At 60.7% G+C, this 25,220-nt stretch overlaps 3 protein-coding genes across 3 annotated transcripts; 2 read left to right on the top strand and 1 right to left on the bottom strand.

Annotated features, from left to right (window-relative positions):
* Positions 1–4,054: 4,054 nt before the first annotated feature.
* On the top strand, positions 4,055–18,225 carry WNK4 (WNK lysine deficient protein kinase 4). The gene is made up of 20 exons (XM_062018387.1): positions 4,055–4,574; positions 10,432–10,604; positions 11,114–11,334; positions 11,442–11,599; positions 12,185–12,273; positions 12,351–12,570; positions 12,651–12,966; positions 13,131–13,261; positions 13,338–13,405; positions 13,745–13,886; positions 13,967–14,083; positions 14,153–14,308; positions 14,558–14,615; positions 14,742–14,894; positions 15,013–15,584; positions 15,795–15,888; positions 15,973–16,387; positions 17,091–17,293; positions 17,402–17,499; positions 17,591–18,225. Exons 1-20 carry the CDS (start codon positions 4,137–4,139, stop codon positions 17,591–17,593), a joined length of 3,825 nt encoding a protein of 1,274 aa, XP_061874371.1. The 5' UTR covers positions 4,055–4,136; the 3' UTR covers positions 17,594–18,225.
* A 202-nt stretch (positions 18,226–18,427) lies between these two features.
* On the bottom strand, positions 18,428–19,387 carry LOC133628738 (cytochrome c oxidase assembly factor 3 homolog, mitochondrial). Its single transcript, XM_062017542.1, has 3 exons — positions 19,194–19,387; positions 18,908–19,140; positions 18,428–18,820 (listed from the first exon to the last, which is right to left on the bottom strand). Exons 1-3 carry the CDS (start codon positions 19,385–19,387, stop codon positions 18,708–18,710), a joined length of 540 nt encoding a protein of 179 aa, XP_061873526.1. The 3' UTR covers positions 18,428–18,707.
* A 79-nt stretch (positions 19,388–19,466) lies between these two features.
* Positions 19,467–24,570, top strand: CNTD1 (cyclin N-terminal domain containing 1). Its single transcript, XM_062017535.1, has 7 exons — positions 19,467–19,687; positions 20,293–20,368; positions 21,190–21,364; positions 21,852–22,014; positions 23,177–23,321; positions 23,687–23,748; positions 24,383–24,570. Exons 1-7 carry the CDS (start codon positions 19,522–19,524, stop codon positions 24,568–24,570), a joined length of 975 nt encoding a protein of 324 aa, XP_061873519.1. The 5' UTR covers positions 19,467–19,521.
* Positions 24,571–25,220: the final 650 nt, after the last annotated feature.

Below are 25,220 nucleotides of genomic sequence, written 5' to 3'. Positions count from 1 at the left end.
GATGAAAGGTCACATTCAGCTAAACCTGTGAGGCCCTTGTGGGACCCTGGGCCAGGATCCACAGCAGTGTCACAGCAGAAGTGAGGTGCTGGCAGACGGCTGCTGTCTGCTGGCGATTGCCCAGGGTTGTGGGATGGGTCCTGGGGCTGTGGAATGAGTCCCAGGGGTGTGGGATGGGTGCTGGGACTGGAAGAGCCTCTGCTGCTGCCCTGGAGGGAACAGATGCTCCCTTGGCTGTTCCCTCTGCAGGGATGGTGGCAGTTTGTAGCTCTTGGTGATGTAAGCTCCTGTTGTCAGGTAAAACAGCTTTTTGATTGTACTCTGAAACTGGCTTCCTTATCTTTATTCAGTGTTTCGTAGCATTTGATGATGTAATCATGGGATTGGGACACCAGAGCCAGCCCAGGAATGCTGCTTGAGGCTGCTCTGGTGTGGAAACCCTCAGGTGCTGGGTAGAGATGGAGAAGATGTAATTAGCCTGCTCACAGGCAAGAGAGCTTCCAAACCATGGGAAGGTGAGCAGTCACACATCTTCCCAGCGCTTCAGACACAGCGTGAGAACTGCAGGTGCTCCTGGAGCAAAACAAACGGCCGAGGACACTTGTGTTTATGTAGGAGGATGGATAAAACCCATCCCAGCAGGTCCCTGTGACAAGGAACCCTCTTGGTAGTAGTTTAAAACATAACCCCAACCCTCTCTGTGCTCCCAATCCTGGCCCCATGGAGAGGCTCTCCAGAGAAGGTGGCGTTTCCATGGGGGGGCCTCTGACCTGTGGCCACTCTGAAGCAGTGGCCACGTCTGGCCGTGGTGATTAGGGCTCTCTGGCCAGGGCGAGGCAGAGCTCAGGGAGCTGGTGCTGAGATAAGGTGCTATCAGGCCATTCACACTCGGATCCCGCTGGTCAGGGAAAGAAAAGTGCCAAGAGGGTTTTTATTTAAAGCAACTAGTTAGGAGCAAGAGTTGTGTCAGTTTGATAAATTTATATGTTGGGATAAACTTGCAGGCAGGCTAACTCTGAGCTAAGGAAATCCTCACAGGTTATCTGCCTGGGGTTAAAGCCACAGCTGAGGTTTGTGTGACACCTCCTCCCTGAACTCACACATTGAGGCAAGGAGTGGCATGGCAGGAGGAGGCTGAGACCTCCTATGGGCACCGTCTGCTGAAGCCAACCATGAGACAAGCCCCGGGTTGCTGCAGAGCTCTTCCCTGCCCGGGACAGGCACCCTGTGGCTCGCAGCCTGAGCTGCACATCCCCCACCCACAGCGAGTCCTGCCTTTGGCCCCATCTTGGCCCCTCTGCGATCCCGTCCTGAGCTCTGGGATCAGAACAGACAATTCCTGGCAGGGCTTGCTGGAGCAAGGAGCTGAGCAAGGCTTTGATTCATGATCTAATCCTGAGGAGAGCGATTACACAGTCCCCTGTTCTCTTCCTGGCAGCCAAACACTGAGAGAGAAATGGGTTACGTTGCCTGATTGCAGCGGTGCCTCAAAGCAGAGGGCTGGCGCTGGCACCCGCGGCCCATAAATGTCACCCTGATAACGCCGAGGAGCCGCGGGCACCGTCGGAGCCCTGCAGCGGGCAGCTGACTGCGGAGCAGGAACCTGCTGATTTCGGGCCAAGCTGACGCCAACTTGATGCCCTGGGCCAAGTCAGCGGGGGATGCGCCCGAGCTGCCTCCCACCCTGCCCAGCTGGTGGGGTGGGATGGGGGGAGGCGGCGTGAGAGGGCAGCAGTGGGAGCAAACTTCACCCCTAATCCCCTCTCCTGACTGCAGGGGCCTCACTGGGCTCGGGACGGTCCTCTGCTCCTCTGGGATCTTCCAAGGCATCTCGTTTCACAATGAAAACACTTGATATGGGGACATGAGCCTACCAGGGACCGAGTTGAGGTCCCTGCCGGGCTCTGTGTCGCTTTTGAAGGGCTGGGGCTCCCTGCCAGCCGGGGCCCTATCCCTGTATCTGGGCAGCACGGGACTCCTGGGGGGAAGATGGCCAGAGGGCAGGGGTTTGGGCAGCGTTTTGGATGGCTCTGTCTGGAGGCCGTGCAGCTGCTCAGAGCTCTGTGGGCTCGTTCCGCCTGCCCGGCTCGGGGTTGGCTGTCCTTGGACCCCCATCGCGGATGGGCCGGGACCGCCCTGCTCCATGCTGTGCTCCTGTGGTGCAGGCCGAGGACTGGAATCTCCACCTCTGCTGGAAGCTGTAGTCAGGACAGGGTAAAAGTGAAAACAATTGCTCTTTAAGGAGAGAGAGCTTTAAAGCTGATCTATGTTACACGAGTAAAAGCTGCAGCTTTGTGCCTTGTGACGGGCTCTGGGGGAGAGGCAGAGGCTGAAGGGGCCTTAGGGACAGCTCAGCACACCTCTTCCTGCTCTCCTGGGCTGGGACAGAGATCACCCATCTCCTTGCCATGTGCAGCCTGTGAGGGGCTCAAGGACACAGTTCGATAGGGGCAGGAAAGCCTGGGAGATGCAGCATCCGAGACAGCCCTGAGGGGACCAGGAGTGCCCCTCTTTCTGGCCATGGATCGGGTGGGAAGAGGGCAGGTCCTGGGCTGGTCTGGGACAGGGTTCATCTGAACAAAGCACCTTGTTTGGCAGAGCTGAGACAGGCCTGTGTGGTATCTTACACCAAGGCCAATGCAAGCACTGCACCCCACAGCCCATCCGCCCCAGGCTTTTGTCTGTGGCAGCCGTGGCTGTGTGGTCAAGGGGCCACCTCTCCTGCGGGCAGCAGAGCCCTGCGTGGGGGCCACCACTGAGCACGTGGCTTTCAGCTGGTGGTGGCTGTCCCTCCAGGACTGTGCCCCACGCGTGCTGCAGGTAGCACAGGGCTGAGTGAGGATGTGGTCACTGTTCCCTACTCACCATTCCCTTCCTTCAGCAAGGAGACCTTGGTCAGACCTCTCCCTGGGTTGATGGCACCTGACTCCTCTGGCGAGCTGGAGAGCAGGGCTGGACGAGAGGGGTCACACGAGGGAGCAGAGCCTGCCCCAGATGGGAGATCAGCGCTGGGACACTCAGCCCAGCCAGGGCTTCTGTAGGAACAACATTTCATTCAACACCTTTCCCTCCTCCTCCCAGTGGACAGGGGATCTGCGGGGCTGCAGCTGTGCAGACGTGGCCTGCAGCCTGGTGTGGGGCCAGCAGCCCCGAATCATCCAGTGTCCCCCCACGTGTGCATGGTTTAGGGTTGAGGAGTATGTGGCTTCTCTCCAGTGTCCATCCTCTTATTTAAACGTTTCCGGTATCGTTAAGTAGAAACAATCTGACCTTAGGGAAAAGAAATTAGTGTCAGCCTCAGTTGCTTTGTGTTTTGTGTAAACAGCCTCACCGGGTAGAGCAACCTCTTGGTTTAACCTGGAGAGACAACAAGCTCTTGTTCGGCTTTCTGGCTTGCACAGGGCTGACACACATGTTTGTATCTTCCTATTTGCATGACCCTAATTTGAGGATTTCGGACTGCAGTAAACTCAGAGGGGAACAGCTGCCCAGGACAGCGCAGGCAGCGCAGGCAGCGCAGGGGCTGATCCGCAGCCGGGGAGCGGGACGGGGCTTCTGGACACGCTGCTCTCCAACCCCGACCCGGCTCCTGGGAAATGTTTACACCGGGACCTTTTCTACAGCTCGACTCGGGCTGTGCTACCGCTCCTAGGGCTCCGGCTCCTGAGCCCAGAGCCTCGCCGGGGGCACGAAGCGGCTGCCCCGAGGGGAGGGGGTGGCTCGCAGCCCCCCGCCTCAGCCCCGCGGCAGCTCCGGGCCGGAGCCGTGCAGCGTCTCCCAGCCCGGCCGAGCAGGGGGGACGGGGCTGGAGGGGCGGGGACAACCCACCGTCCCCGCGGGCCGAACCGGGCCGGGGCGCGGGGAGCCCGAGCGCGCTGCCGCAGCGCCGGGCGCTCGTCCCGGCGGCGGGGCCGCTGCCCGGAGCCGTGGCGGGCGCGGGGCCGGCGGCGCGGCGCGGGCGGGGGGCGGGGGGCGGCGGCGGCGGCGCGGGGGCGGTCCCGGGCGGGGCGGGGGAGGTGCCGCCAGGCGGGGCCGCGGCGCGGCGGGGCTGGTGCACGCGCCGGGGCTCGGCGGTCGGTCCTGGCTGGGGGGCCGGGGCGGCACCGGCTGCGGCAGCCTCGGACCGCGCTGAGCCGATGCTGGCGACCGAGCCCGCGGCTGCCGGAGCCATGTCCCAGCCCGAGGCGGAGCGGGCTGGCGGCGGCTCGGCACCGGAGCCGGAGCCGGAGTCGGGGCTACCCGGGCGGGCCCCGCACCGCGACCGGCGGTCCTCGGGGCGCGACTCCCGCCGCGCCTCCTCCCGCTTCAACCGGCGGAGCTCGGCCGAGCTGGAGCTGCTGTGCTACCCGCCGCCGGGAGAAGGAAGCGAGGAGTCACCGCTGCCGCCCGCTGCCACCGGGAGCCGGGAGCCGGAGGAGACGGAGAGCGAGGAGGTGGAGACGCGCGCGGTCGCCACCTCCCCCGACGGCCGGTTCCTCAAGTTCGACATCGAGATCGGCCGCGGCTCCTTCAAGACCGTCTACAAGGGGCTGGACACGGAGACCACCGTGGAAGTGGCTTGGTGCGAGCTGCAGGTACGGCCGTCCGCGCCTCTGCCCCTGACGGTGCCTGCAGACCCCGACCCGGGGGAGGCGGCATCGGCGGGGGCAATTGGACCCTTCTTTGTCCATTTTCCCTGGTGTGGGCAGTCCTGAGCCCCTCCGCCCACTGCTGCACCCCTACGCTGCTGTGCAGGGACTGCTGGGCATCTCCCCTTGCCTGAAACCCGTCCCAGAGAGTGAGGGGGGACCTGAGGTCCCCTGTTTCTACTGGGCACACCGGCACCATTCTGCAGTGGGGCCACAGCAACAGGGCTGAGTGCCTGCAGCCAGGATCAGACCCCTACGCTGTGCCCATTGCTGCTGGTGCCTCGGTGCCTTGCAGGGTGTTTGGCCTGGGCCCAGGCTCCTGCCTGTTGCCACTGCTCTTGGCCTCCTGCCCATCACGTGCTGTTTTCCATGTGCCTTCTCCCTGCCTGGGCCATGGAGCACACCAGGATGCCTGTGCTCCCGGTGCCGGTCCCTGCGCCGGGGCTGTACAGGTGGATCCACGGCAGCTGCCGAGGCTGAGCAGCAGCACAACAGCTCGTGGCTTTCCCTTTGGAAGGGCAGCGAAGGCAGGGATGCCCTCACTGGTGCTGGCCTCTGCGTGTGTGCCTGTGCCAGTGCTGGAGCAGGTGCTGAGGTTGGCTCCGATAGCCCTTGGTGTGCTCGGGGGCACGTGCCTGCAGCGAGCGTGGGACTGGGCATCAAGTGGGAGCAGGGCGCAGCATGACCTTGTTGTGCTCTGTCTGCTTGTCCTTGGATGAAGCGGTGTCCTTGGGCACCTGCGTGTGGTTCCTGAGATACTGTGGGATCTGCCTGCTGCTGATACCTGGGCCTGTGGTTTCTCACGTCTCTGAGCAGTGTTTTCATCTCCTCTCTGTCAACACACTCCTCCACGCTCTTCACTGCCCTGTGCCCCGGCAGTGGGATGCTGACAGAAGGATGCTCAGGGCAGTGGTAAAGATGTTGCCTCCACAACACCTTCTCCCACTCGTTGCTTTTGACGGGCCTGATGTTGTCTGTGCAGGTGCACAGGGAAAGCTGTGGCTGTGCCGTGGGTCTCCCCTTTCTCCTTGGAGCCCCTGGGGAGGGGCTCTGCAAAGTCCATAGTCTCCAACAGGCTCCTGATGCTGGGGTGGCTGCTTTGCTTGGAAGGTCCAAGTCCTTGTTTACATAGAAAAACGTGTCTTGCGAGTTTGTTGTCTTGCTCCTAAACCCTCGTTGCAGCTGCAGGTGGCTGGGCTGAATCCTCGGGGCGGCTGCAGCCCAGCGGCGCAAGAAGAGATCCTGAGATAAGTGGCTGATTTCTGGAGGGGCCGATTGCGGCCTCTTGGTGAGGAAGGTGAGGTCTTGGGCCTCTGCCTGCTTTCATGGGTTGCACAATTGCCTCAGCTGGCTGCTGAAGCCCTCTCAGTGCTCCCTCCCTCACACGGCCCCGCGGCTCTGTTCCGACTGTTGCTGAGCTCCGTTTGAGTCCCGCGTCCCTTCGGGCGGTGGGGGAAGCGCCAGCCTGATGCTGGCAGGAGAGGGCTCTCCCTGGCGAGCCCAGGACCTTCTCTGGATGAGTCAGCCGAGCCCAGTGCTTCCCACCCAGCTGGCTCCGCATCCCTCCCTGCAGATCTCGGCCCCTCGCTGCAGACGTGCTCCAGCTCCCCTGTGCTGGCAGCACAGCTTGCTCCCTGCCCTCCTGCTCATCCTCGCGGTCTGTTGCTGCCCTGTGGTGTCCCTGTCCCCACCCCAGCTGTGTCAGAGCAAGCTCCTGTGTGTCTGCTGGGACTGGATGTGGCCCCCGGTGCCCATCTTGCAGCCCAGGGCAGGGGCTCTGCTTGGCAGAAGGGGTCTGGCAGCGGCGCAGGCAGGACGTGCCTGTGGCTGTGTGCAGGCAGCTCTGGTGTCTTGTGAGCTGGCTGCTGGGAGGAGGTGGCTGCTGGGCTGGTGGGGGGGGACAAGGCTGCATCAGCCAAGGTGGAGGAAAGGGAGTTGTGAAGCAAAAGTGCTGCTGTGTCCCGAGTCCGGTGGGCACACGCTGGCCCTGCCGTCTGGAGCTGTGGGAGCTGCTCACTCGGCCCACGGCGAGCTGGTGGGGGGTGTGTGTGGAGAGGCTGAGCTCCTGCCAGGGGCATCCCGTGAGCATCCCACGGTGTCTGGGACACCCGGCTCCCCTTAACTGTCACCCTCCCAGGGGAGCACAGCCTGGCTGCAGCTGAGACCCCCTTGAGGGCTGCCAGTCTGGGGACCCCCAGCCCCGCTCCTGTCCTGACCCCCCGCTTCATCCTTTTCCCTCCTGTCCCCCCCCAGCCCAGCCCCCTCCCTTCCCCACACTGCATTCAGCTCCATCCCACTGACTGCTCTTTATCCAGTGTCTCTTGTCCCCAAATCCACGTCCCACGAGAGGCTGAGAGCACAGAAGAAGACTCTGAGCAGTTTTTGGGGTTGTTTTCTTTTTTCTTTTCAGCAATCATGCAAAGAATCAGACACTGTGACACAAATACGGGATTTGGAACCGCAAATAAAAATGGTTGTGGTTCTGCCCTTTTAAAAATAGCTTTGTCCCGTGTCTTTCACAGTTCTCCTTTTTATTGCCTTTCAATTCTAAATGAATACCTAACCTCAGCCTTGACCTGTTCCGGTCCGCAGAGCCTCGTCCAGCTGCTGTGATGGCTCCCAATCCCAAATCCCAGCTCTCCGTGCCCTCTTTGCCCTGCCCTTCCCTCACCAGTGCTTGGTGACCTGCAGGCCTTTTTTTGCCTGTCCTCTGCCTTCCTGTGGGACCCCTCTGGGGACTTGCCCGTCCCTGTCCCCCCATGTGCCGCTGGCTCCCAGTCCTGAACGCAGCGTCTGTCTTTGCCCGTCTCCCACAGCCCCACCGTGACCTGTTTGTGCTTTCCAGCTTTAGACTGGGGACTATTTCTGTTGATAGGTGCTGTGGGCAACAGGGAAGGAGGAAGCAGGGAGGAAACCAGAGGAAAACAGGAGGACTGAGCTGTAAATACCTGGCCAGGAGTGGTTTTCCTGTGAGTCCCTTTGGGCTCCCTGCAGGCGAGAGCAGCCCAGGCAGCGGGCACTGCCATTGCCTCCCCCAGCTCCTTCAGCCAGGTGGGGAAGGTAACCTTGGCCAGCACCCTGGGCACCATTCTTGTGTCTTCTCAAAGTCCTGTGCTTTACATGCTCATGCTGCCTGTGCTGTGGCTGGGAATCGTGCTGGGACTGAGCCTGGTGAGGCTCTGGGGCAGTGCCCAAGGCTCAGCCCCACGTGAGGCCAGGAGCTCTGCCAGGCCAGGAGATGAGGAGACGGAGGGGATTTGCTTGTCAGGGCTCCTGTGGGCTTGGTGGGCTCACTGAGTGATGGGCTGACTCGTGCGGAGGAGTGGTGGGGGTGCAAACACCCACTGCTGCCATAGTGCCAGCTCCTGGGCCGGGGGACTGGGGCATGCCCGTGGCTGGAAGTGCTGTGGCTGTGGCCAGAGGGAAGGTGCTGGGCATCCTCCAAGCGCTTGGTCCTCATCCTGCCATGGCATCACTGAGGTGTGAGTGTGTCCCCCTTTCTGGGTGTGATTCAGCCCTGTACAGCAGGGATTTCACAGGCTCCTGAGGCATTGTAGAGCCAGGGCCCTGCGAGGGCTGTGGGAGCAGGAGAGCCCCGTGAGGGCTGTGCACCCTGTGCTGAGCACCGCTGCTGGGCAGAGCCTCTGGCTGCAGGGGCCAGAGCTGCCCTCAGCCACGGCGCCCAGCCCTCCCTCCCACTGCCTCGGCCTCAGCTCCTGCTGTTGGCCATGCCAGGTTCCTCAGCAGCCAGCTCCTGGCTCGCAGGATGGGGCTGGACCGCTGCCACCCAGCTCCTCACCCGGCCCCACACTGCCACCCCCAGCGTCCTCCCCTGCCCTGGGCGAGGTGCTGAGAGGAAGGGACATGCTGTCCCTGGGTGCTGTGAGGGGCTCTGCTGCCTGCCCTGCCCTCCCTTCCCCTCCTCAGTCCCTGGATGAGTATCTCCTCCGGCGAGGCTGGGGTCAGGCTGGGCTCCAGTCCCTGCTGCTGGCACTCAGTGGGGAGCGCATCGGGATGCCTGGCTGCAGGACCGGCTGCTGCTCCAGCCGTGTGGGAGGAATGGTGCCAGGCAAGCCCAGCAGCCCTGGCACAGGCTCAGGGGATGAGTGTGACTCCCCCAGGCCTTGCTCCAGGCACCTTAGGAGAGATGGCCTCATGCAAAGGGTTCTACCCGGGGCTGGGGGTGGCGCGGACTCCAAGCACGGTTCTCCCTCTCCGAGCTGGAAGAGCTTTGGCCGTCATTGACTCCCTCTCTGTCCCTGTTTGTAGCCCAAGTCAGCTTTCCCTGCGTCCTTGCAGGTTTTTAGGGTGCAGAGAAGCCTCTGGGCTCCTTGGTGGGGAGCTGAGGGGGTGGTAGGTCTGCGAGTGGCCGTGGAGCTGGGCAGGGCAGCCACTGTGCCCCTGGGCCATGCAGGGGCCACTTTTTGTCTTTCCTCGTGCCCTTGCAGGTTTGTGGGGTGCAGAGAAGCCTCTGGGCTTCTCAGAGGAGAGCTGAGGGGGTGGTGGGTCTGTGAGGGGCCGTGGCTCGGGGCAGGGCAGCCGCTGGGCCACTCAGGGCCTTGGGTTGCTGTTTTCCTCCCCGGTATGAAAGGTCTCATTCATCAAGCTGCAGCAAGGCTCAGGTTCTCATCTGGGCTGAGCCGGGTCCCTGAGCGTGTGTTAAAAACAGAGGGGATTATGGAGCAGCTCCAACCCAGCCGTGGGGCCGGCTGTGATGCAATGAAAATATTGCAGAAGTTGCCTGGGCTGAGAGACGGCAGCCGCTGGCCAAGGAGCTGAGCGTGGCTCTGGCAGTGCTGGCGGTGGGAGCACAGCCTCTGCCTGCAGCAGCTCGCGTTTCCTCGGCCCCACAAGCGTGGGCTGCACGGAGGGTCCCGGCTGGAAGGCCCCTGGGCTCTGCAGCAGCCGGGCCCTTTGGGGTCCCGGGCTGTGGTGGAGTCCTCGTCACTGCTCTGCTCCTGCCTGGGGCTTGACATTCACAGCTGCCAGGGCTCAGGGCAGGATTGGGGCCCTGCTGGGTCTGAGCAGCTGGTTTCCCCCCTCCTGCCATGTCCCTCCAGGATCAGGGGTCTGTGTCCTCCCCGCTGGCCCCAGCCCCGAGCTCGTCCTGTGCCCGTGTCAGCGCCCGGCTTCAGTTTCCGCTTTAATTAACTCGAGCAGGAGGAACATGGAAAAACCTGGGCTGGAGCCTCCCCTCACTGCTTCCCCCAACAAAGGCCTCATTGAGGCTGGCCCGGCACCCTGCCACGCCGGTGCCCGGTGCTGGGAGCTGGTGGTGCCCCGGCCTGGGGGGGTCAGGGCTGCTGTGGGGGGCAGAGGGGCCGTGGCTGTCGGGTCTGGTGGTGCAGCAGCCGTTGCAGAGCCCATCTGTCTGCTGGGTGGCTGCAGGTTGTGCTGGGGTGGTGGGCACTGGCCAGGGGCTTAGAGCAACGGGCAGCCCCGCCACAGGGCAGCTTTCGTGGCAGAGCAGCACGTGGGCTTCTCTGTGCACTGTCTGTTGTGGGAGCCTTTGGCCATCCCTCCCCAAATCTGAGGAAAGCAGCTCCATCTGGAGCAGTGCTCTGGACCGGCAGGGTGAGGGGAGACCGTGGTCTGGGATGGCCCCAGCCCCACGTGAACCCCTGTGCTGGGAGGCAGCACATCTGACCCTGGCTCTGGCACTGGGACCAGAGCAGCCCTTGCTGCCTCGTGCAGAGGGAGCGAGGACGAGGGCATCGGGGGGGTCTCTTTGTAAGCCAGGGCATCCCCCTGTGTTCTCTGGGCACCCTGTGTGCTCCCCTCACCTCCCCACCGCCTCCCACAGACACGGAAGCTGTCAAAGGCAGAGCGGCAGCGGTTCAGGGAGGAGGTGGAGATGCTGAAGGGGCTGCAACATCCCAACATCGTCCGTTTCTACGACTCCTGGAAGTCATCCGTCAAAGGCCAGATCTGCATCGTACTAGTCACAGAGCTCATGACATCCGGCACCTTGAAAACGTGAGCAGGGACCAAGGGGTCGGGGTGTGCAGGGGAGGGGATGGGGGTCCCTGTGGTGATGGGGAGGTGAGGGACGGGTCTGCACCCCTTGCCTGGGCAAGTTTGGGTGGGGACAGCAGGCTGTGGTGGGCTCAGGTGGGATCTGGGTGCATGACAGAGCAGGGCTGGGAGCTGGAAACAGAAACTGGGGCTTGCTGCTGGATGTTTGGAGACTTGGGAGCTTCACTGACACCGTCCTATGTGGGGACGGTGTGACCCAGGCACCTCAGGGCTGTGTGAGGTGGCAGCACTGGCCTGACACTGGTTGCTCAGGGAGCTAGGACCCTCCTGGGCTGTGTTTTCTGTGCTGCCTCTGCGGAGCCCAGCTGGGCAGGGGACCAGGAGTCTTAGTCCAAGACACCCTTTACACCTGCATCGAGACGGGGGGGCGGCTCGGTACGGTGGTCATGGCAAGAGGAGGGTGAGCTTGGGTCAGGGTGGAGGGCTGAGCCCCGTGGGTCCCCTGGCAGCTACCTGAAGCGGTTCAAGGAGATGAAGCTGAAGGTGCTCCAGCACTGGAGCCGGCAGATCCTCAAAGGGCTGCATTTCCTGCACACCCGCTCGCCCCCCATCATCCACCGAGACCTCAAGTGTGACAACATCTTCATCACTGGTCCCACTGGCTCAGTTAAGATTGGTGACCTGGGCCTGGCCACGCTCAAGCGAGCTTCGTTTGCCAAGAGTGTCATAGGTGAGGACCTGGTGTGGTCTCAGTGAGGCTGGGCTTGTACCCACCCCACGGGGGCTACCAGTGGGTCAATGGCCCCGGGGGTTGCTGAGCCTCTCTGCTGCCTCCAGGCACCCCTGAGTTCATGGCACCAGAAATGTATGAGGAGAAGTACGATGAGGCAGTGGATGTCTACGCCTTTGGGATGTGCATGCTGGAGATGGCCACCTCGGAGTACCCCTACTCTGAGTGCCAGAACGCTGCCCAGATCTACCGCAAAGTCACTTCGGTGAGTGCGCCCCGGCCCTGGGCTGCGGGCAACGCTGCTGGCTGGTGCCATGGGCGTGGGAGATGGGGTGAGGGGTCTGCAAGAGGCCGGCTGGATGGAGCTGTCAGGCCTCGCTGCTCCCTGAGATGTGTCACCGTGCAGGTTGTGCGAGCAGCTAAAAATAGTCGGGGTGGTGAGAGGGTGCCATGCCTTGGAAGGGGGAGCAGGGAGGGCTGTGGCTTGGCCAGACCTCAGGTCCTTTGCCCTATGTTAATGGGGTGGAACAAGAGCGGGACTGCTCAGCCACCTTCTGCCTGGGTCCCAGATGGCTCCTGCCTGCTGGGGTGGAAAACCAGAGCCCCAGGCTGTCCTGGCACTGGCTGCCCATGCAGGCACACGTGGCCTGGCTGCAGGAGCTGCTGCTGTGTTGGTGAGGCCCTGTGCCGGGAGCCCTGTCCCCACGTGTCCCCTGGTGCTGATGGAGCTGTGCCTGGGGGTGCCTGGCAGCACCGTGGCCCTGCAGAGCCTGGGTCCAGCCCCAGGCCTTGGAAACATCGTGCGGTGGCAGGGTCTGGCAGAGGAGATGCTGACATCTGTAACCCCCAGGGACTGAAGCCCAGCAGCTTCTACAAGGTGAAGGTGCCAGAGCTGAAGGAGATCATCGAGGGCTGCATACGCATGGACAAGAACGAGAGGTGGGATGGGGACCGGGGGCCCTGGGCAGCAAAGCTCCCCCGGCCCCAGGCCCCATACTGAGCCACAGTTCCTGCAGGTACACCATCCAGGACCTGCTGGAGCACTCCTTCTTCCAGGAGGACACAGGAGTACACGTGGAGTTGGCCGAAGAGGACGATGGCATCAAGTCTGGGCTCAAGCTCTGGCTGCGCATGGACGACACGAAGAAGCTGCACGGCAAGTACAAGGACAACAACGCCATCGAGTTCCTCTTCGAGCTCTACAAGGATGTTGCAGAGGAGGTGGCCCAGGAGATGGTGGGTATAGGGATGGAGGCACCCTGGGTGCCACAGGGTCCCGTGTGCCCTGATGTGATGAGCCCACCCTCCCCGTGCAGGTGGTCCTGGGCTTTGTGAGCGAGGGTGACTACAAGCTGGTGGCCAAGGCGGTGCGGGACCGCGTGGTCACCATCAAACGCAAGCGCGAGAAGCTGAAGCGCGCGCGGGAGGTGCCGTCGCCCGTGGAGCCAGAGCAGCCGCCCGGTGCCCTGCCTCTGCTGGATTCCCCACTGCCACCCAGGGTCCCCACAACCAGCCCGGCCACCCCCAGCTCGATAGACTCGCTCTCAGGCATCGCCTCCCCACAGGAGCCCGAGGAGCCCGAGGCAGACCAGCACTTCACCTGCCAACACGTCAGCTACTCCTCCACCACCTGTGCGTAGGCGTGAGGCGAGGGGGGACAGCGGGGTGAACCAGGACGGGAGCGGGGATTCCTACCTCCAGCCAGGCTCTGCACCCACCCCCACAGACATCTCCCAGGGGCACAAGCCATGGAGGGGGCTCACCCCAGCTGTACTCATGCGAGTGCTCCTCCACAGCTGACTGCGAGATGGATGGATACCTGAGCTCCTCCAGCTTCATGGACTCCCTGGACCAGGCCCATCGCAGCTTCTCAGCGGGGGACACTGCCAGCCCACTGCCTACCCGCCCCGTGCGCTGCTTCCCCGCGGTGAGTGTGGCCCCGTGGGGCTGTGGGCTGAGTGAGGCAGCCATGGCACCGGCTCACACCATCGCTCTCCCCACAGAGCATCGCGGTGCAGCTGCCCGGCGAGTGCCCGCCCTCCACCAGCGGCTTCTCCTCGCCCGTGGACAGGTGAGGCTGTGGCAGCACCTGACATGATGTAGTGTCCAGTGACAGGAATAGGGGTAATGGACATAGGCTGGAACACAAGAAGTTCCACTGGAATATGAGTTAAAACTTCTTTACTGTAAGGGTGAGGGAGCCCTGGCCCAGGCTGCTCGGGGAGGGTGTGGAGGCTCCTTCTCGGGAGGTTTCCAAACCCACCTGGACACGTTCCTGTGCCCCCTGATTGAGGGAAACCTGCTTGAGCAGAGGAGCTGAGCTGGATGAGCTCTAAAGGTCCCTTCCAACCCCTACTATTCTGTGGTTCTGTGTATCACCCTGATGCCCTGCTCCTGGCCTTTCCCACAGCTATACCTCAGATGTGGCGTCTGGCATGAGCGACGGCAACGAGGGGCTGTCAGCTGGCGAGCGGAGCTCCAAGCTGCCACCCAAGCGAGCCTCGGGGAAGCTGCTGCGGCGCCGAGCCCGGTCCAGGCTGCGTGTCACCAACGTGAGTGCCACGGCTGCTGTGCAGGGGGGTGAGTGGGTATGTGGGTGATCTCCAGGCTGAGCCGGCCCTGCCGCCCACAGATCTCTGACAAGAACGACCGGGTGGTGGAGTGTCAGCTGCAGACCTACAACAACAAGATGGTGACCTTCAAGTTCGACCTGGATGGGGACAGCCCAGAGGATATTGCAGCCATCATGGTGAGTGTGGGACAGAGCCGAGGGCCTGCCTGCCCGTGCTGAGTGCTGACAGGCCCCTCTACCCGCCAGGTCCACAACGAGTTCATCCTCAAGTCGGAGCAGGACGGCTTCATCCATCGCATCCGGGACATCATCCAGCGCGTGGAGACCCTGCTCCGGAAGGATGGGCACGTTGCTGCCGAGCTGCCTGAGAGCCCCGAGGCCGAGTGTCCCACAGGCAGACCGGTGAGTGCTGGTGCTGCTCAGCAGGGAGGTGCAGGGGTGCAGGGTCCTCCATCCCCAGGCAGGAGCTGCCCCATGCCTGCAGCCCCAGGTCACTTGGGATGGGTTGTGGTTACTCCCTGCCTGGCAGAGCTGCTGGATCCCGCCCCCGTGTGTGGCGGGGCTGGAGGATGAGGGGGTCAGCGGGGTCTTAGTTCAGATGATTCAGCGCCTCTGCCCCAGCACTGGGCTCAGCTCCATCCTCCTTGGCAGGCGGACCTGCAGCTGCAAGAGCACTCTCAGTCCATCTCCTCCTCATCCTCACTCAGCGGTACGCCTCTGCCCAGGCCCCTCCTGCATCCCCCAGCCCTGCACAGGGCAAGTGATGCCTAGGCTGAGCCTGGGCGGTCTCACGGGTCACACGCTGCCCTGGCTGAGCCTCACCCCTGTGCCGCAGACCTGGGCTCCACCAGCCCCAGCCTCTTGATCCAATCCCCGCTGCAGCTGTTGCTGAGCAGCTCAGTGTCAGAGAACAACCACGCCAGCCCCGTGGAGCCACCACCAGCCACGACTGCCGAGCTGCCCCTCACACTGCTGGACTCCCCCACAGGTACCAGCCCTGGCAGGCCCTTGCAGCCGCTGCCCCTCGGCCAGTGCCTCGTGGGCTCAAGGCTCTGAGCTGCCCGGGTGTGGGGAAGACGTGGGGCCTGATACTCCTCTCTCTGCAGGCTCCGTGCAGACCCAGCCCTTCGTCTCCATGGCTCCCTCCTGGCTGGCAGCACCACCGGCGTTCCCGCAGACTCCCCCGAGCCCCCTTGGGGAGCCCATGCCACAGGCCCTGCCCCAGGTCCCCCTGTCCCCGCTGCTGTTCCCCATGTCTCCTGAGCTCAGCAGCCCCCCAATCCCCATTATGACCAGCACACCGTGGTCTGCCACCACCTCACTCATGTCCCTGGCCAATGTCTTCTCCCTGGCAGTGATGAGTGTGGCCCACACGCTGCTGCCCGCTGTCTCCTCCATTGCCAGCTCGGGTGGGCACTTCTACAACCCTCTGCTGCCACGGCCACAGAGCCTTGTCCTGGGGCCCCCACGTTTTGTCTACTCAGATCTCACCACCACGCCCAAACCAGCCCAAATCTGTGATGAGACACTGGAGTTGGCGGAGGCCAATGTCCCCACTGCTGGGGGGCCTGTGCCATTCTCTCTCCCAGCCCCACTGTGCCCCACAGATGGTGGGGCTGGGGGGAGTCACCCATCACCACTGATCTCGTCCATGCCAGCGAGCCCGGAGGGCAGCATGGTGAGTGTGGGGGTGACAGGAGCTCCCTGGGCCTGCTTGGAGCTGGGGCTCAGATAGGCTGTCGCTGCAGATGCTGGCACAGGGAGCCCTGTGGTGTGGGGAGCTCCTGGGGTGCGGGGAGGGCTGAGTGAGCAGTGGGAGCGGCTGGGGTGGGCAGGAGATGTGGAGGGACCTGGGGTGGGGTGGGTGACTCTGCTTGGGTGACTGCAGGTGCTGCCCGACTCCCAGCCCACCTACCCGCTCATCATCTCAGAGTCACCAGCCCCCGGAGTGCCCAAGGCCCAGCTCTCGCCCATCAGTGAAGGTGAAGTGGGGAAGGGCCAAGGCTGTATCTGCTTGGGTTTCCCCTCTATCCCAAACCCTACCAACTGCCCCTTCTCCCTGACAGAAGCCAAGCCCCAGATCCTGGGCCGGTTCCAGGTGATGACAACCAAGGACCTGGTTGCCACTTCCCTGGGGTCAGGCAGCAGCAAGGGTGAGCAGCACAACGTGGAGACAACGAACGGTCCCACGCTGCCCTCGCCCACCAGCGCTGGCCCCAGCTTAAGCAGCGACCCGGACTTGGCACTGGAGACGGCGGAGCAGGGCGCCGAGGCTGAGGAGGTGCCAGCTGAGGGAGGCGCAGCCGTGCCTGCGGAGAGCGAGCGTGATGGCCCCGTGGAGGAGGGCACGGAGAACGCGCCGCAGGCCGTGCTGAGCCAGGTGTGGCTGAGCTACTCCCGCAGCATGTCCTACCTGAGCAGCGATGACACCGAGAGCGAGGACGAGGAGATCTGTGAGGAGCTGCATAACCTGCGCCAGAAGTGAGTGGCCCCATGGCAGGAGGGGGAGCCAGGGAGGTGGGGGGCTGTGCCTGGGGGGCAGGTGGGGGCTGCGGGATGGGAGGGGGGCTTCCTTCACAGAGGCCAGTTCCCCCTCCCAGGAGGGCCTGGTTTGGCTGGGCATGGCACATGGCTCAGCTGAGCTGACAGCCTGCACTGGGGAGGCCGCAGCTCCAGGGCTGTGTTCAGTGCTGGGCCCCTCACTCACTGCCACAGGGACACTGAGGGGCTGCAGCGTGGCCAGAGCCGGGCACAGAGCTGGGGAAGGGGCTGGAGCACAAGGCGCTGGGGAGGGGCTGAGGGAATGGGGGTGTTGAGGCTGGAGGAGGCTGAGGGGAGACAGGAGCACTCTGCAGCTCCCTGACAGGAGGCTGCAGTGAGGTGGGGGTTGGTGTCTACTCCCAATTAGCAAGTGACAGGACAAGAGGAAACGGGCTCAAGTTGCCCCAAGGGACATTTAGGTTGGAGCTGAGGCAGAACTGTTTCCCTCAGAGGGGTGTGAGTCCCTGTGCCAGGCTGCCCAGGGAGCTGGGGGAGTGCCCAGCCCTGGAGGGATCCTAAAGCTGAGGTGCTGAGGGCTGTGGGTTAGTGCTGGGCTGGGCAGGGTGAGGGCAGGGGCTGGACTCCAGGAGCTTTAACAGTCTTTTGCAGCCAAGCTGATTCTGTGATCGTATCTCCTCCGCAGGCACCTGGCCGAGGTGCAGCTGCTGCAGAGCGCCCAGAAGAAGGAGATCGAGGAGCTGTACATGCGGATGGGCAAGCAGCCACCGCTGGGCATCGTGTCCCCGGCCGCCATGCTCTCTAGCCGCCAGCGCCGCGTCTCCAAGGGCAGCTTCAACCCCTCGCGCCGCAACAGCCTGCAGCGCCTGGAGCTGGCGCAGCCCCCAGGTGCCAGCATGGCCCCAGGGGAGGGCTCCCCACGGGCTGGGGGGGGCTGCAGGGGCAGAGCCGCGGGCCCCTCGCTGCCCCCCTGCTCAGGGCTGGCTGTCGCCGCAGGTATCATGCGCCGGAACTCGCTGAGCGGCAGCAGCACGGGCTCGCAGGAGCAGCGCCTCGGCAAAGGGCTGACCTTTGTTGACGACCTGGGACGGATGGTAAGGGGCGAGGTGGGGAGCGTGGTCCTGCTGGCAGCGGCCCCACGGCCCTCCCCGTGGGCTCTGGGCTCACCTCTGCTTCTCCCTCCAGTAGCTGGCTGGCCAGGAGTGACCTCGTGAACTACCTCAACCAAGTGCCTGCTGCCCCTGGGACAGGCGAGAGCCCCTGCACCTCCCGTGAGGACAGGGCCTGGCCCAGGGGCAGCCCCTGCCCACCCACCCTAGGGAGCCTGACCTCTTGCCTTGGCTCCCCAGGGCAGCTGGGGAGCCTGACTCTGTGGCCCTTAGCCACCCACCTGCAGCAGGATACCTGTTGCCTCTGTATCAGAGGGAGGGCAGGCCTGTCCCATCCTTATCCCCTCACCTCCTCCCTCCTTGTGCCTCCTCCCTCTGTTTCCAGCCCCTTTGCTCAAGCTGGGACGAGGGCAGGCTGCCACCGTCCTTCACGGGGTTACTCCAAGCTGACACCCTGTCCTGCACCTGCACCACACATCCACCCATCCCCAGCTCTGCCACCACATCACGCTGCCTTCCAGCTCTGCCCTGGGGTTGGGGATCAATATGAGGGCCCAAGCCCGTTGCCCCAGGACTGCCCTGCTCACTGCCACTGTCATCTGGTTCTGTGCAGTGGGAAGAACCATCAGGGGCCCCTGGGATGGCAGCGGCTGCACTTTGCTACCCACTGAGGTCTGGGAAATGTTTTCATAAAAGCAAATCAAATATAAATCGAGTCTGTGTGTGTCTGTCCAACCTGACCTGGGGACACTGTCCCTGCTGCTGGCTCGTGATAAAGGCACAAACTGAGCAAAGTGGCGAGGAGGAAAACGGAGAATTGCCCCCTCTCAGCAGCCACCTGAGCAGGCGCTGAGAGAGATCCCGAGCTGGACTCTGGCCAGCAGCCGCTTTAACAACAGGAGCCGACACGGTCTCCAGTCACAGCATTTATTGTGGGAAGTGGCAGTTCCCTGCCAGAGTCCTGCCCGTTCCGCAGGAGGAGGGCGGCTGCCCGCGGGGTAAGGACGCCCTGCCGGCCTCCCCGAGCCTCCCCGAGCACTCCCCTGGGTCACGCCGAGCAGCCGCGCTGGCCCGTAGCTCCCCAGGAGTGGCTCAGGGCCCGGCGATCCCCTTCTGCCGGAGGCCCGTCCTTCGCCCGCGGGGGCTGCAGCTCGCTCGCGGGGTTCCCCGGGGCCGGGCCGGGCCCTCCGCGCTCAGCTCGCCGCGCTCTGCGCCCGCGCCTGCGCCCGGCCCCGCGCCGCCTCCGCCTCCTGCTCCAGCTCGTCCAGGAACCGTTCCTGCGACACCGAGTAGAAGGTGTAGCCGTCTGAAGCGGGGGCGTTAAGGACAACAACGGGTTCGGCCCCCTCCGCCCCCGGCCCCGCGCCCGCCCCGTCCCGTCCCCGCAGGATACAGATGCCGAGCGTCACGGCGCCGATGCCGAGCGCCAGCAGCACGTTGCGGCTGCGGAGCCGCCGCTGCAGAGCGCGCCGGCGCTGGGCGCTCTCCACCTGCGCCATGAGCAGCCGCTGCTGGGGGCTGAGCCCCGGCTCCCGCGCCGGGTCGATGCGCTTCGCGAACGCCGCTTCTCCGCCCGGCTCCCGCGGCGCCGCCGCCATCTTGCCCCCCCACGCCGCCGCTGCCGTCCTCCGCGCACAGCGCGCTGACGTCACGCCCAGAGCGGTTGGAGGGGGGGGGACTTGACCAATCGGAGGGAGGCGCGGGAGGCGGCGGTGGGAGAGGGGCGTCGAGTGATTGGCTGAGGCGCGGGCGCGCGGCTGGGAGCGCGCTCTGATTGGCTGGGGAGCGCGGTGGCGGCCGGGCAGGCGCTGAGGCAAGGCGAGGCGACCCCCGGGCGTGAGGGCGGGCGGACGCGGCCCCGGCAGCGCCTCATCGCCAGGCGGGGGCTGCGGCGGGCCCGAGGCACCTCTCGGGTGCCGAGACCCCAGCACGGCCCCGGCAGAGTCACTCAGGGCCCTTTCCCGCCTTTGAGGTGATTGCAGTCCTGAGGCTGCTGAGGAGCGGCGAATGGCGTCATGGGAGCCGTCCGGGGGCTGCGATCCGGGCCCAGCCTTTGGTGTGGTCGCGCCTGAGGTTATTGAGGACACGCTGATTGATTTGGCCACGGAAAATGAGCACTACCTGAGCGAGCTGTCGGAGCATGCGGGGTGCTTCAAAGAGACAGAGATAGTGGGTGAGACTCTTGTGGGATATCTTGTGCAGTGCTGGGCCCCTCAGTTGCAGAAGGACAGGGAGCTGCTGGAGAGAGTTGAGTGCAGGGCCACAGAGATGCTGAAGGGAGTGGAGCATCTGCCTTGTGCTGAAAGGCTGAGGGAGCTGGGGCTCTGCAGCTGGGAGAAGAGGAGCCTGAGGGGTGAGCTCATTCATGTTCCAAATGCATCAAGGGTGGGTGTGAGGAGGCTGGAGCCAGGCTGTGCTCAGGGATGGGCAGTGACAGCACAAGGGGCAATGGGGACAAGCTGCAACAGAAGAGGTTCCAAAGCAACACAAGGCAGGATTTGTTCCCTGTTGAAGTGAGGGAGCACTGGAATGGGCTGCCCAGATGGGCTGTGGAGTCTCTTTCTCTGGAGACATTCAACCCCAGCTGGATGAGTACCTGTGTGCCCTACTCTATGTGGTCCTGCCCTGGCAGGGGGGTTGCACTGGGTGAGCTTTCGAGGTCACTTCCAGCCTTTAAGATTCTGAGGTTCAGTGATTCTCTGGTGCTGAGATGATTGGCATCTGTGTGACTGAGCTGGGTGGGAGTGAGTCACTGCTGCAATTTCTTTTTTCTCCCAGAATTTATATTCCTTTTGTCTGAGAAGTGGCACTTGGATCAGTCGTCAAAGTACCAGGCAGTGGAGTTATTTGAAAGGTAATAAACAGTCCAAATTCTCAGTGCGTTTTTTATCTCTCATTTTGTTATGCTGTGCAAACGTGATACCACTGAGCAATGAGATCCTGGCTTGTGTCAGAAATAGTGTGGCAGCAGGAGCAGGACAGGGATTGTCCCCCTGTGCTGGGCCCTGGGGAGGCCGCAGCTTGAGGGCTGTGTGCTGGGCGCCTCACTCACTGCCACAGGGACAGTGAGGAGCTGCAGCGTGGCCAGAGCCAGGCAGTGGAACTGGGGAAGGGGCTGGAGCACAATGGTGCTGGGGAAGGGCTGAGGGAATGGGGGTGTTGAGCCTGGAGACGAGGAGCCTGAGGGGAGACAGGAGCACTCTCGGACACTCCCTGGCAGGAGGCTGGAGTGAGGTGGGGGGTCGGTCTCTAGTCCGAAGTAACAGGTGACAGGATGAGCGGAAATGGGCTCAAGTTGCCCCAGGGGAGGTTGAGGTTGGAGCTGAGGCAGAACTGTTTCCCTGAGAGGGTTGTCAGCCCCTTGCCAGGCTGCCCAGGGAGGTGGGGGAGTGCCCAGCCCTGGAGGGATCCCAAAGCTGTGGAGCTGAGGGCTGTGGGTTAGTGGTGGGCTGGGCAGGGTGAGGGCAGGGCTGGGACTCCACAAGCTTTTCCAACCAAAATGATTCTGTGATTCAAACAATGTGTAATGTTTTTTGCATGTTTAGGGCTTTGTCTCTTTGCTCATTTAATTCAAACTTACGGCTGTCCTTACATTCTGAGTACACACAGAGTCCCTCTCCTTCACTTTCATTTAGCAAAAGAGAACTGTCTTCTGAGCCATTGTGGGTTTTTTAGGTTTATGATCAAACAAGTAGAACAAATGTATAAGTCATCCAGAGACAAGGCTAAAAGTTGTGAACCAAGACAAGGGAGCAGCTGGAGCTCTCTGAAAGACCAGATCTACAACACGTTTGTCCTGAGGCTTGTGTCGTGTGTTCAGCTTGCGAGCAAACTCTCCTTACACTACAACGTAAGCCTGGTAAAACTTCTCTTGCAGCACTTATATTAACAGTGTACTGAGTCAATCTCCCTTCAAAACCAGACTTTGAATAACTCTAATGCTAATGAAATGTAAAGGATATTCAAGTGGAGACCTAAATCCCTTCCGTTTAGGGCAGGTTGATTGTCGCCCGTCAAGTAGTGATCGGTCAGGAAATGTTCCCAGTACTGGGGAAAAACGTACAGGCCACATTAAAACTCAGCTCATGGTTGTCAAAAACTGTGTGGCTGTGGAGGTGTCTAGGGAAAGTTTGTGGGGCAGAGGAAAACTTTAGGAAGTCAGTTCTAAGCTGGATTTCTCACGCCAGCCTAAAAGATAAGTGAGTCAGCTCAGTTAACAGCACTGCAGGTGCTAAAACTTGCAATCCGTGGGAGCAGGAAGAAACTACTTCTCAGCAAGTGCTTTATTATCTAGAAGATAATGTGTGTTTTGTTTTGTTTTGTTTTCCCTGCTTCAGAGAGTTAACAGTGACACAGCTTTAAAATTTCTGCAGTCCTTGAAATACTCCTACACTAAACAGGAGCTGCTGGAGTCAGAGCTCACTGTTTTAGAAACTCTGCAATTCCAGACCAATGTGTCAACTCCTTTAGCTTATGTGGAGCTACTTCTGGAAGTCTTAGGTAAAAGTATTTATAGAAGTATAGAAAGTGGGAAGATTTATTGTTTGGGTTTTTTTTAAAGCATAATAGAGCTATTACTGACCTGCACCAAAATGTCTCTTGTCACAGGTTTTTGCGTGCTGGGAAGGCACAGAGAGCTTTCCAGATTGTTGAGGACTCTACTTTTCAGATGAGACTTTTGCCCTTAGCAGAGTCTGATTAACGTAGTTGGACACAGTTGTGACAGTAAAAGATTTGAGAGTTTAAAACTCCCCAAACTAAAATTAAAGCAATGACTTACCATTTTCTTTGCCTGAATTTCAGGTAAAGAGAGTAGTATGTTCCCCAGGGGAATGGAACCTGGGGGTGCTGGTGGGCAGCAGGATGAGCAGGAGCCAGCAACGTGGCCAAGAAGGCCAATGGCAGCCTGGGCTGGATGAGAAGGGCTGTGGGCAGGAGGTGCAGAGAGCTTCTGCTCCCCCTCTGCTCTGCCCTCCTGAGCCTGCAGCTGGAAGATTGTGGCCAGTGCTGGGCCCCTCAGTTGCAGAAGGACAGGGAGCTGCTGGAGAGAGTTGAGTGCAGGGCCACAGAGATGCTGAAGGGAGTGGAGCATCTGCCTTGTGCTGAAAGGCTGAGGGAGCTGGGGCTCTGCAGCTTGGAGGAGACTGAGGGGTGACCTCATTCATGGTTACAGATCCATGAAGGGTGGGTGTGAGGAGGCTGGAGCCAGGCTGTGCTCAGGGATGGCCAATGGCAGCACAAGGGGCAATGGGGACACGCTGGAACAGAAGAGGTTCCAAAGCAACACAAGGCAGAATTTGTTCCTTGTTGAGGTGAGGGAGCACTGGCAGGGGCTGCCCAGATGGGCTGTGGAGTCTCCTTCTCTGGAGACATTCCAACGCAGCTGGATGAGTTCCTGTGTGCCCTACTCTAGGTGGTGCTTATCTGGCAGGGGCATTGCACTGAATGAGCTTTTGAGGTCCCTTCCAACCCTTCTGTGAATGAGGGAAACTGTAGTGAGATTGGGAAAGTCTGTGGCAGGAGAAGGCCTGTGATGTTTGGACACAAAGGGTGGCTGTCACCACAAGTCCTCATCCCTCGCTCAGTGTGACCACCACTTCCTTCTAATTCACTTTAGTGTCTCAAAATGCAAACAGCTGCTTGTGTTTGGTCTCTGCACTAGGACACAACAGATGCCTGCTTCCTGCAAAACCCTTATACCAGATGTGTGTGGAGCTACTGGACTTTTCCTACCTCACCAGAAATACCATCTACAACACTCTATTGAAGATTGCTGTTGAAAATTCCACACCCAGCAAACTGCAGGTGTAAGTAGCTCACAGGACTATTGATCAAAGCCAGTATTTGAAGTTAAATCCCTAAAAAAAACCCTATATGAGAATTTAATTCCCATTATACCATTTTGGGGGGCATGTTTTTTTCAGTGTTCTTTGTTGTTTTTGCCAGTTCAAGGCAGTGCCTTTCACCACACTTGTTTTAGGGACAAGTTAGGACAGTGTTCAACTTCAGTCCTAAAAACCCAGTTTTAGCACTGCCAGTATCTGGTGTTATTTGGGCTGAAAGCCTGGATGAGCTGACATGTCCACACGCTGTGTAGCTCTTACAGAAGCAGGTGCTTTGGCATTGTAAAGCTGGCATTGTTTGACACCAGGAGATGCTTTTACTTCTGCAGAGCAAAGTTTTTGACAGTAAAGGAAGATTCCATGCTGTTGGCTGTTGGAATCATCAGCACAAGCATGTTCATACTCGACCCTGGGCACTGGAAAGAGGTACAGTCATCTCTGAACACGTTAGCTCTACGTGATATAAACCAGAAAGTGGTTTGTACATTCAAGCACAGCAAGGAGACAGGTACTATCTGTACTCTGCTGGAGTGGCATGAGGGAGGGGACACCTTTCAGTGGGTTTAGCAGGTAGGACGTGTACTTCTGCAAGAGCATTAGAAGAGTACACAGGCAGTTCTGAGAGTTTCCTCACTCTTGAGCATCTTTATAAACAGAACAACCCCCGTTCTCTCCAAGATGTTTTTTCATTCCAGGTGCAGAAGCAATCATAGGGGACAACTTTCTGCCCACACTGCTGCTGAATACCGTAACAAACAGCCCTTGGCAGACAGCAGCTTTTTAATTTAACTCCTTTAGTAGGAGCAATAAAAAAAAACCTACAAAAAAACCCCAAACCCCAGACAAGCGAGTGAGCAAATCAAAGTCCCCACCAAATGAAATAACCACACTGAGAGGCTTCAACTGGTGTTGCACTGCAGCTGTGGAGCAGTTACTCTTTCAGACTGGGAGGGTTAAGAAATCTCTCTGTAAACTAAGGTCTCTGAGGTACTGCAAGTTGTTTATCTGTATCTTTTCTTTTTAAGGTTGTGAAGCATTTAAACTGTATCACTGGCATTACTTCACAAAGTACCTTCGAATTTTCTTACGCAGTACTGAAACACATCATAGGCAGCACCACTCCCAAGCAGCGCTGAGCAGCTCCAGAGAACAGGATTATGCCTCCCAAACACAATTATCTCCTGCAGCCAGCAGCCAGCAGTTAGCCTGCTGATAATGGTCCCATCTTCTGTGACACAACACAGGGCCCCTAAACAGCATTTGGAGTTACTGTTGAACACCAGGTGTTGTGTAACATTTCAGGTGTGGGTTAGAAAGGTTCCTCCTTTCAGGCAAGGCATCAACACCGTGGAGGGAGGCACACCAGGGTGAGGTAGCCTTTCCAAATACCTCTTACAGCACCAAAAGCTTTATTCAAAGAGCTACATCTTCTAAGTTATGAAGAGAAAACCCTAAGAAGAGTCATTGTTTTGAAAAGGCATTAATATATGCAGTTACACTGCTTGGTGTTGCAAGGAGCAGCTTCCAGGCCCAGTCACTGCAAACGGGGCTGGAGTTTCTTCCTCTACATGCTGCTTTTTCAACAATTAAGCCTTGGCTCAGACAGCCTGCTGCAGCCAGGCCCCTTGTTGCTGTGTCCCCTCTTTGCCAGTGCTCAGAGCTTGTTTGCTTTTACTTTGTGCCAGCCAGCTAGCTGACCAGCGTGGTGAAAAGGTCAGAAAAATCCCCCCAGTTCTGGAACTGAGGCTGTTGTGGACCCGCTGACCAGGCTGCTGGTGTCAGGATGTGAGCACCAAGAGCTGCTTACCCTGGGCAGGGCCTTGGCTCCATGAAAGCACCGATTGTGTAGAAGAGTTGCATTAT

Source organism: Colius striatus, chromosome Z (assembly GCF_028858725.1).
Source record: "Colius striatus isolate bColStr4 chromosome Z, bColStr4.1.hap1, whole genome shotgun sequence".
NCBI classification, from domain to species: Eukaryota; Metazoa; Chordata; class Aves; order Coliiformes; family Coliidae; genus Colius; species Colius striatus.
The sequence above is the reverse complement of the archived record's forward strand: the minus strand, read 5'-3'. Positions and strand labels throughout refer to the sequence as shown.